General features: G+C 36.7%; 1 protein-coding gene across 1 annotated transcript; it reads right to left on the minus strand.

Annotated features, from left to right (window-relative positions):
* Nucleotides 1-473: 473 nt before the first annotated feature.
* Nucleotides 474-4,531, minus strand: LOC121430393 (transcription factor Sox-21-B-like). Its single transcript, XM_041627679.1, has one exon. It carries the CDS (start codon nucleotides 4,175-4,177, stop codon nucleotides 3,374-3,376), a length of 804 nt encoding a protein of 267 aa, XP_041483613.1. The 5' UTR covers nucleotides 4,178-4,531; the 3' UTR covers nucleotides 474-3,373.
* Nucleotides 4,532-11,342: the final 6,811 nt, after the last annotated feature.

An 11,342-nucleotide genomic window follows, 5' to 3' on the forward strand; every position in this document is an offset into this window, starting at 1 on the left:
TGGACACTTTAACAAGGTAGGTGTTCACATTTTGGTATAATGTGTAACAATGTTTAACAATCATTTCACACGGTTCCACATTGTGAACACATTTACTGTGGGAGATGCTTTTTTCCAGCTGGATATCAAAGGCTTAATTAAACGTAGCCTAATATCTAGTCTTCTCCCCTGTTTAACCCATATAGCAAACTTTTCTCTTTAATGAATCAAGTCGTAAATTATGGAGCAATTGTCGGTGTATAAATATGTTGCACCAATGAAAATTTCAATTTGTAAAGCGCCAAACATTGCTACCACAACGATCCTTAATCATGCACATTATTGTAAGACAGTCACGCACAATCACAATCCACGCGTAATCACAGTAATCTGACAAAACGCACACAATAATTATTCATCGATAATAAACAAGCAAAGATAGCAGGAATGACAGTGAAATGTGCAATAAACGAGCGAGAACACCTTGGCATATATCTGTTTTCCGTGTTTTAATCACCATTCAAAAAAATGACAAAAGAACTGCATACAATGTATTTATCGCGACGATCATTGAGACCTCACTACAAATTCCTAACATTTTCGCTTTTCGGATATGACAATGGTTTTTCGCCAATCGCGTAACTTGTTGTATTACCTTTTTTTTAAAGAAACCTCATACGTACTGAATGACCCTTTCTTATTTCTATTCAACTCAGAGAACAATGCCTTGAAAAATAAAAAGAGAGGAATAACAAAACCCAAGATGGATTTCTAAAGATGCTCCACCGATCTGTTTGTTGCAGGCAAAGCCCCCAAAACATAATAGTTACATGACGAAAAATAGATAATGTGCGTAGTAGTTACTTTGCAGTATAAAATAATTACCTTCAAAATGCAAAATTAACCTTATGATTTTCCAACTGATTTTCTTGAAGAAAAACAGGAAATTGAATAATTTCAGCATTAATAAATTAGACTGTAAATTGCAAAGATACATCAATGAAATGATTCGCCCTCTTCCAGACCAGCTATATTAATAGACAGGCCATGGGGATTAGTTACAAAATACTGAGTAAAACTGCGTCAAACATTGACGTGTCAAAATCTAGAAATAATTTTGTTAGGATTAAAAGAATATAATGCTCTTCACCTCATTAAAATGTTCTGAAACATTTTAAGTTAACGTCAAAGTATATTATAGCAAAAACGTCGATCCATATAAACTATTCTTTTTTTTTACAAAGACTTTACAATCTGTACACTTTCCCCGACAACGAGTACCATGAGTAATAAGCTCTCAGGAATTAACTAACCTCGAAGAAGCTGGTTAAGTGATGAACCTTTACCAACTGTTGATTAATCCACGGGTACTATTCACTCTCAGAACTTTGACCTATAAGTTGGTTAAAATATAAACCTACCAAGGAGGCCAATTGGTCAAAACAAAAATGTATGCAAAACAAATGTTGACATTACTTTAAAGCAGTTGGTATGTTCACATTTTAAACAACTTATTTTGATGGATAAACATATACTCTGGAAGTGTATACCGCATCTCTAGATGATATACTTATCTCACAAAAAGTTAGTACACAAACATAGTACTGCACTGGTCATAAAACCAGGATATCAAACAGAAATAATGATTCAATAGAGTTGAGAAAAGATTTTGACATGTTGCCACTCGCAACAAATTGTCAAGGTCGTTTACAATACTTGGAAATTATGAAAAGTTAGATGAATACGACTCGATTGGTCTCTCATTCTCTCTCTGAGGTAAATAATGAGTAAAATGAAATCGGATTAATGTTCCATATCGTATAAATATAAGCAACTAAAGAAATATGATTCCATATTCCAAGTCAAACTCGAATTTGCGTGACGATAATGCAGAAGTTATATACTGCATATATAATTTCAGAAAATGATCTCCTTCAAAAAATGCACTTTTTTTAATGACACAACACCACTCATTCTTAAGAATGCACATACGATTATTTATACTTTAGAATCAAAACGGAATCGTTTATGGTTATGGGGGAAACGCATGTAGACTAAGTTCTGTTGAGAATAATTTCAAAACTCGGTAATCATCATTATCTCGGTTGATTTTGTAATCATTAGAATCTTTACAGAAACCAGCAACTTTTTTTGTTCCTTTATACAACCACAACATTCGTATAACATCATATTCCATATACCAATTATATTATGAGAATACTTAGCAGGTACAGACCCCCTGCAGTCAAAATTTATAACAAAGTATTTCTCGTGTTCAAAATTGTAGAATTTGAAAGAAAATCGTTCATTGCCCGAAATAAGTAAGCTTCCCATTATATACAAAACAGGGCAGATGGATAATAAATGATTTGTTTCAAAGAAAAAGCACCATATAGTCTCGTGTCGACGCTTTTTTTTTACACACTTTAAAACTATACGATTGGCTAAACAGAATACCCGTTTTGAGAATGAAAAGATAATATTTTTAAAGAATATTTGCACAGTCTTTTTGACATACCTTTTTTCCATGTAGTTTTAACGATTCATTGATATTTGAAACTTGTGATATAAAAACTTGTCACTCTGCAAAATAAAAGGAATAATGGCATCGACAAGACATTAACATGGATAAAACAATAATTGCAACCAAAATATCGTAAGTTAGAATTTCTGTAAAGTTTAAACAAAAATAAAATCATCCCCTTGGATGGTATGGAGCACAAAGATGCAGGTTTTTATTTTTATTCGGAATAGGACCATCTAATTTTTATTTTTGATAGGGGAGAGTTGTATTGACCTGTCTGAAATAAAAAGCTTTAGCTTTGAGTGACACCGGAGTGACGTTGGGCATGTTAAGGAATTTTATTTCGTTACGGTAACTATATCAGCTTCAACAATAAAGGACTGGGACATGTTGAAAGAAATATTAAGAAACGCCAGTCCAACAACACAACACTGAATAAAGCTTAAACGCTGATGGCGGGAAAACATAAGGTATTAAAATTCACAACAAAAAGTTACGAGGCAATCATTTAATAATTTCTCTGTTGCTTCTGTTTTTGTATAGAGCTCCATGATTCTTCATTTCGTCAAAATCGAACAAAAATATTAATTTCCGTTAACAGGATAGTGCAAAATATCACCAAAAGATACAAATGGAACAATATGTGTTTTACAAGAGAAAAAGAAAAGGGAAAAGTTTCACCGGATGAGAGAGAAAAAAGTTTCCCACCGGATCGTTTTAAGTTCGGTACATCTGTGCCTTGTTGAAGTATGCCGGTTAAAACACAAGCACCATTTACTCGAAATGTCTCGTTTATAAACATGGTTGTTTTTTTTCTGGCAACACAGTTTATCAGAGCAGCACAGATCCATGAAAGAGTCATAAGTGGCATTAGAGAGCTGTCGCCGCCGTAGGTCTCGTTGGCAGGGGCATCGTCGGCCGGATCGCTGGGTGCGTCGCGCCGTACGGCTCCATGTCGGGTTTTACGAGGATGTAGGCGACCGGTCGCTGAACGCCGTCTTGGCCGGGCCAGGCGGGGTAGGGCATCATGTACGGTTGCGAGTGAAGACCAGCTGCTGCTGCGGCCGCTGCTGCTGAACCACCGGGTAACTTTCCAAACGCACTGCCGGGGACTGCTGCGGCCGAGGTAGGGTACATATGGGGTGGAGGATACAGCGCTGGGTGAGGAGGAAAGTCCCTAATCAGCGATGTCGGGGATTCCAGTTTTTGAGCGTGTTCGAGTACCGAGTACTGGCTGGCTGCTGCCGCTGCTGCGGCGGCGTGATGTTGATGCGATGACAGGTATGTACGTGCTTTTTCCGCGGATGACATATTCATGATGTCGGCCGTCGATGTCGTCACGGGGTATGGCGACGTCGTTGGGATGCACGGGATCGGGAATGCATATTTGTCTCTCTTCATCAACGACTTGGGTTTACGACGTGGCCTGTACTTATAGTCAGGATGCTCCTTCATGTGTAGTGCTCTTAGCCTTTTTGCCTCGTCGATAAACGGCCGCTTATCATCCTCAGAAAGCAACTTCCATTCGGCTCCTAACCTCTTGCTGATCTCAGAGTTGTGCATTTTAGGGTTTTCCTGAGCAAGTTTTCTTCTCTGTCCCCGCGACCAAACCATAAAGGCATTCATAGGCCGCTTCACATGATCTGCACCTTTCCCCATCGCCGAATCCATCATCTTGAAATCGGTTGTTGTTTTTCTTCAAACACCGACGAAAAGGGCAATTAATGATGAAAATCAAGAAAAGTTATCGTAGAAGTCCGGGGAAGATGGGCGAGTAGAAGGCAGAGTCCAAGAAATAGTTGTTCTCCAAATCCTGCATGCAAGCGACAGATTATAAACTGTTATGAATTCCTTATCTATGCCTGGTCCGTTTAAGTAGTACTTATTGGCAGACAATCTGGAGGAGAATGCAAGTGAAGAGAAGGATGTAAGATAGTATTGACGACGAGGTTAAGTTCAAATACTTCTTCACAAGCGGCTACCAAGGAGCATTATACGAGCTAGTTGTAATAACATGAATAATATACACCTAATAGAATAATGAAAGCGATGCTTGTCCAATAAAGAGGCGTCCCCACTCACGCATGAAATGAATAGGCGTTTCGAGCACACTGATTGGAGCAACGTGTGTAAAGCACGGCAGGTGCTGCATAATTCATATGCAAATCACACCACTTCTGTCCTCAGGCTCCGCCTCCGTTTATTCATCGGACCGCCTACCTGTTGACAACAAACAAGATGATTGGTCAAATGCCGAGCTAACAAAATGGCTTCATTGTTTTGCATCTATCGCTGGAAAGGTACGTCAAAGTTTGATTGTCTTCTTTTGTTATAGGATGAGCTATTTGACTTCCGATTTTTCGGATTGCAATTATTGATGTAGCGCTTTCGTTTTGTAGATTTAGAAGAGATGGCATATTTTATTTGACTTGTGAATGATAATCTGTGTCGGGCAATGTGCACATGTTTTACTACAGTCTACACTACAGCCCCACATGCTGAATAATTTGATGTTGAATGAGCAGATTCTACTGTAAATATACAGCCATTACAATTTACAGGAACAGCTCAGCCAGCCCATAGCCACATGCGGCATAGGCCATAGCTGCAGAAGGCAAATGCATGATTTATCATGTTTACTCTAGAAATGAGATATGAAGTAAGAATCAGATGAGGGCTAATTGCCAATCATTTTTTTTTAAATAGGGCCTTTTGCCTTTGCCTTGGCTATTTGGCTAAATCAATCAATGATTTCTGAAATAATTCTAACGTTAGAGTATAGGTTCTTCTGTTATTGTTAAACATGTTTGCCAATTGGCAATTGTCACAAATAATAGATATAAATCTAGTCAACTCAAGTCAAGATAAAAAAATAAACAATGAAAATATAACAAAATGTTAATTCAAAAGTTGTCCTTTTGACCAAGACATTTAAAATGAAAGGAAACTTGATTTATTATTCGCATGAAATATTTTTCGCTGATGAGTAATCAATTTTTGTGTATGTAGAAATCTATATTTCTTATGGAATTTGTGAGTGTGACCAAATACCGTCAGATGATGCAGATGAAGATCACTGATATCAGTAGTTCTAACGGAAGACACTTCCTGTGGGTTGTTAGAGGTAGTCAAGGAAACAAAAACTGAAAGGTAAAACAAGAAGATGAAGAAACAGAAGGTGATGTAGGATAAGTAGAAGTGAGAAGAAGGGTTGAGTCTGAGATGTGATGGAGAAGCAAGCAAGGGAGAAGAAATAATTTTACTGTGCCTTTTTCTTTCAAATAGAGAGTGACATATATTCTGAACTTTTTTGTTCCCAGAAATAAATAGGCCTAAGTGTATTATATCTTCACTCAAACTTGTTTTAGGTTGCCTACATGAAGTCATCCCGTATCATTGATTCCATTAAGACTGCATTTTACATCAGATTCTTCACTACCTGGGCATATTTTGTTAAAGGTTGGATGACTTTGGTCTTTCTGTCATGAATGTAGTAACATGCATCGATGCAGAAAACGGCCGTTTGGGGTTGTTGAGTGGTGTGTTGATAAAGTGATTATATCTCACACCCTTTGAGTAGGATATGAAAGGGGGGATGTGGATGAAGAGCCACTGAGCTTCTTAGCCTCGGCTATCAACATCAATATGACACACTCCTCAAGGTTGGAGTGAAATACACCGCTCAGTATCAGGCATCAATTATTCAATCCCCTATTCTTTTCCAGCTGAAAGAGCTTTGTACGCCCCACTGATAGGCAGATGCTCCAAAACAAAAGCTGCTCAATAGGGTGATGCTAAGATGGTAGAAAGAATAGGGGAACATTCACACCTCCCCCATAATGATAATACCTGTAAATTATGAGAAGTTTCTCAGGCCTCGCAAAGCCCAATAATTGATATCATGCATTTTCTTGCCTTGTATCATAGTTCTTGTAGTTTTACTTCTTAGAAATTGATAAGATGAATAATTGATTATGATATACTAGGTGAAAATGCCTATTGCTCATATCACATCACACTAATATCTGTGCAACCTTCAGGAAGATTCATGCAAAAGTTGTCATAATGTGATGGCCCTCCACTTTAAATGAAAATATATTTATTAAAAATTAAAATTCATTAATATTTCTACTTTTACAGAATGAGTTGCACTGCAGGTTTTCTTTTTAATTGATTTGTGGGAAATTAGTGAAATTAAATGACACTTTATACTCATTTGCAGGTATTTTCTGTTTTGGGTACCTTTCTTTCACATTGGCAAAATACCCACTTATTTTTGATAGGGGTAATATCCCCTTTCTAAAAAAAAATCAGGTATTTTTCTGATTGGGTAGGTGTAAAGTCACTGGTAGGACTCTGCCCCACAATGGACAAATGGCTATCCAGCAAGTCCATGGTCGTTGACAACCATTCATTCAAGGCAGGAGAGTAATACCTGATACATACACACCAGCCAATTGTTCAAGTCTGGGGCTCAAATTGAATTGAATTAGACCATGGACAAGAAACAAGTTGTGTTTGCCCAAAGTCACTTCATATTCCTCATCCTAAACAATCACTTCAGAAAGAGAAAGCAACTAATCCCATTTTCCAGAAGCTTGATGAGATTATAAATGCAGAGGGGAAAAAAAGGAACTGGACAAAAGGAGAAAAGGGGTCTCTTTGGGTTAGGGGAAGGATGAATGGGAAGTGTAAGAGGCGTGTCAATTCGGTAATGAATTGCTATGAGGTCTCTATTTACTCTTCCTTTGTCTGTGTCTCATAACTAGGGTATACTCTGGATTTCCTGACAATTGATGAATTACCTGATGAATTGTGTCCTTGCCATCATAAGCAATTCTCGTTATTTTCCCCTTTGTCATTCAAATCTGTCCCTGTAAAGAGGCCATTGTGCTTCAGGACAGGAACTGGGGAATTAATTGAGGAATTATGATTAGCTATTGATATTGTAGCTCATGATGAGGTAAGATGGTGGCACGATCCCTGCTGTTTTTTTCCATGTTTTTTTTTCCAGTCTTTATTATTTTATCTTTAGAAATTAACGTTTACTCTCGTTTATGCCCTGTAGCCTGTAGGTATTATGCTCTAATAGAAATGACACCTTGTGTTGTAGTATGTCCATACTGTGATACAAAACTTAGTGACTGACCATGAGGCTTGTTTTATGATTGATATACAAAACAATATTCAGTGCAATCAAAGAAATCAGTCCCATGTTCAATCGCGATGCTTTATGGGTAAATTGCCAATTCGTCACTGCCATCTCGTCCACTCAACACATAGATCTACTTTCATGTAGTCTCATGCCATTCTGTCCAACATTTTGTCTAACAACCATTTGGTCCAATAACCATTTTGTCCAATAATCACTTCGTCTAATCACCATTTCATCTATGACCATTTCATCTCAAAACCAATTGGACTTATCTCCATTTCATTTTCGTTCATTTTGCACAATTAACGCATAGTCTAATTAGACCGAATGGTATTTGGACTATTGGACCAACTGGATATTAGACAAAATGGCAAGTGGACGAAATAGCATTTAGACCATGTGGATAGACGATAGTGGACAAACTGATGGGAGACCATATGATGGTTGAAGACGAGTTGGCAATTGGACTAATTGGCATTAGACCAATCGGAAACCGCTTTCGCCACACTTTAAGATATAAAATATAAAATCAATTATAGGTCTGTGCTGGCGACTTTTTTTATGAACTCTGTACCTCTTCATGTGCATTACTATAATAGAAAGAGATGTATTCTGTTTATAAGAACTGTTTTATTTTTTTCATGTTTTGTTATCATTAGAAGTAACATTGAAATTCTTTTCTATTTCAAGAAGTTAATTAGGACTTCAATATCACCATTATTTTCCTCATCTTAGCAAAGATATAAATCTCTGCAATAAATATTCAATGATTTATGAAATCTTCCTAACAGAGGAGACATTATCCTACCATATTGGGTTTGAGAGCCCGTATAATTATTTCCAATCAACAAATTGAATTCACACATACTGCCAGTTTAGAAGAGATTACGCGCATTGACCTAAAATAGACAAGAAGAAGAGAGTTCAAGACCAAGGTTTGGGGATAAAATGAAAGTATCTAAGACCTTGGGATATTGTTTTAGTTTATGAAAACCCAAAGACAATGTAATCCCGTCTTGAATTTGACATTGATCCCCAATTATAACCAGATCATCACCGGATTCCTTATGATAAAAAAATTACAATCCAACAGTTGGAAAGAGGTATTTCATCTTATTCCACAATGTAGGTAGTAGTAAATACCTTACACTGGGATTTGGAATTGAACAAAATATACATCTTGAATATTAAAGTGGGGCTGTATAGAAATTTTTCATAAAAGTGTAAAGAGAGACAAGGCATTAAGGTAAAGCTGGGGAGAGTTGTCATCTTGGAGAAGCTTGTGGGATAAGTTGCGATTTAGTTCTTGTATGAGACGAGATGGATGAGGATGAGATAGAAAGTATCCAAGATAAACGCAAAATTACCCCAGGCAAGGTGGTGAAGCTTGTATGATGATTGTGATGATGTTTTTGACCATAATAGCAGGGGAAATAGCAGTCAAGCTGCGTAGTACGTCAATTATTCCTTTAAAAAGAGAGTACAGTTCTTCACTTTGAGGATGAGGTGTTCACAAAGGAGGAGAATCATTTGCCCTTAAATTGCATTAACATGAATGTTAAAAGTCTTATAATATGCTCATTTTTTCCTTATTTTTTTTAGATGATCAAATGTAATGGATGATTTATGTGTTAAAAGAAGTGAACATTCTATTCATTTGATGATGTGAATTGATTTTGAATGCTATTTTTAAAAATAACATTGTATTTTGATGAGATCAAAATTGAAATGAGATTGTCATTCTGCATATATATAGTGAACTTGTAAGTGATGGAGTTGTGCTGCATTGATGCTATGGATAGAAAATGGGGAGAGTGCATGATATACCAAAGAGAAAGTTGGGTAGATGTTGGGAATTAAAGGAGAATCTGGGAAAAAGAAAAGGAATGGGAATATGGAGGAAAAAGAGGGGGAAAGTAGGAGAGGAAAGAAGGAGGAATGAGAAAGAAGATCTGGGAAGTGTTCTGGAAATTAGAGAGTGAGAGATGGGATGGGGGAGAAGGGGATGGGGGCTCGAGGGAGAGGAAAGTAGGATGGATGAAATGGTAAAACTCAGCAATAATTTTTTTTATGAAATTGCATTTTGGGAAATTGTGATTTTTTTTAACAACCCTATGTTTCAAAGGACTAAAATGGGTTCAAAATTTAATGATTTTTTAAAGGATACTTTAAAAAAAAAGGATGAATCAAATCACGAGTAAAATATGATTTAGATTAAAAAAAATAATAAAAAACCCTAATAGACTCTTATCCCTTTTATTGTCCTTATGAATATATATCATTAAGAAAAATAAAGACATTTAAAACCTTGGCCTTGGGCCATGAAAATGAAATTTCTTTCAGATGTTAGCGTTAAGACAAGTTTTCACAAGATGGGCCATCTCGTTTAATGAGAAGAGTCAGAAACTTAAAACCTGCCTTTCCGAACCTGATGATGTGCAAAGTCAGATAGGTCAATGAGCGAATCCGGACAAATTGCAACCTGGTCGATAACAATAACAGCTTCGAGATTGAAATGAAGAGCACTGTCCCATGGGCCGTCCTCAATCTATACCGTTTTATGTCATTGAATTACTCCATACTATCAAATTTTCCTCATGAAAGTAGATAACCGAAGTAAAAGGTTTAAAAGAAGAGGTTGGAGTAGAAAGGAAGGGGTGGGGGGCTGTGAGGGAGATAGAGAAAATGTGTATTAAGCTGGGCCGTGCTAATGAAATAAACTTATTGGATGAGCCGCTGACAATTTCATTATCATTGATAAAAAGAGCGGATGATCGGGGAAGATGGTGAAAAGAGATTCAGGGGATATGTATTGGTAGAAAGTGAGCATCGTTTTTCTGCTTTTTTCCCCCGGCAGCAACGGGGTTTGTGTTTTTATTATCACTGCGGGGTAATTCAATATGGAATGGGACATGGGCTGGGAGGGGGATCTGGCTTGCAAACCCAATCAACCAAACAACCAGCTTCAAGCGTCATTTTCACTGATTACTTGACAAACTAGTGTTGTGTTCACACCACTGCTTGTATATGTTTTGTTGACAATAAGTGACAATGCTTTCAAAGTATTATGTAAAAAAAAGTGATTATGCCCTGACATTTTCTCCTTTTTGGACCACACAATCTCGATGCTCTTACAACTTTGTTAAACAATTCATTTTACAAACCTCCCCCTGAAATACAACAAGAAAAACACTGTTACCATCACAAAATATAAGAAAAAATTATGAACTAATTAGGATTTTTTTTTCTTCATATATATCTTGATCAAAGTGATATACAAATTTGTCATTTTTGCATTATTTCAATGGATCTTTTCTTTCCACAAAACATAGAGCTTTGTGAGAGATAAACTAGAGTTGGTAGATAAATTTAAGTTTTACCTTTAAGAAGTGAAATTTAAATGTTACAAACCTTAACATATTGCAGATCAAATTTAAGTGATACTTAAAGTGTCACTAAAGTTGGTTAGGGCTTGCTTACATATTTGTATGGAAAAAAATGTTATTTACTTTCATACCTTATCATGAGAAATTAATTGATCTGCTGCTTCTGTATTACCCCCCCTTTTTTGTTATTTTATTGTTGCTTATGAGGCAAGCAGATATGCATGATTCCCTTTCATGCCTTTGTCAAACCAAGTGTGAACATACCTCGAGAAACTTGCCATTGAGCACCCCGTTAGCC

The sequence above is a fragment of the Lytechinus variegatus genome, chromosome 16 (assembly GCF_018143015.1).
Source record: "Lytechinus variegatus isolate NC3 chromosome 16, Lvar_3.0, whole genome shotgun sequence".
Lineage (NCBI taxonomy): Eukaryota > Metazoa > Echinodermata > Echinoidea > Temnopleuroida > Toxopneustidae > Lytechinus > Lytechinus variegatus.

What these genes read in the sequence shown, in the direction of transcription:
- LOC121430393 (XM_041627679.1), bottom strand. Translation starts at nt 4,177, where the DNA reads ATGATGGATTCGGCGATGGGGAAAGGTGCAGATCATGTGAAGCGGCCT.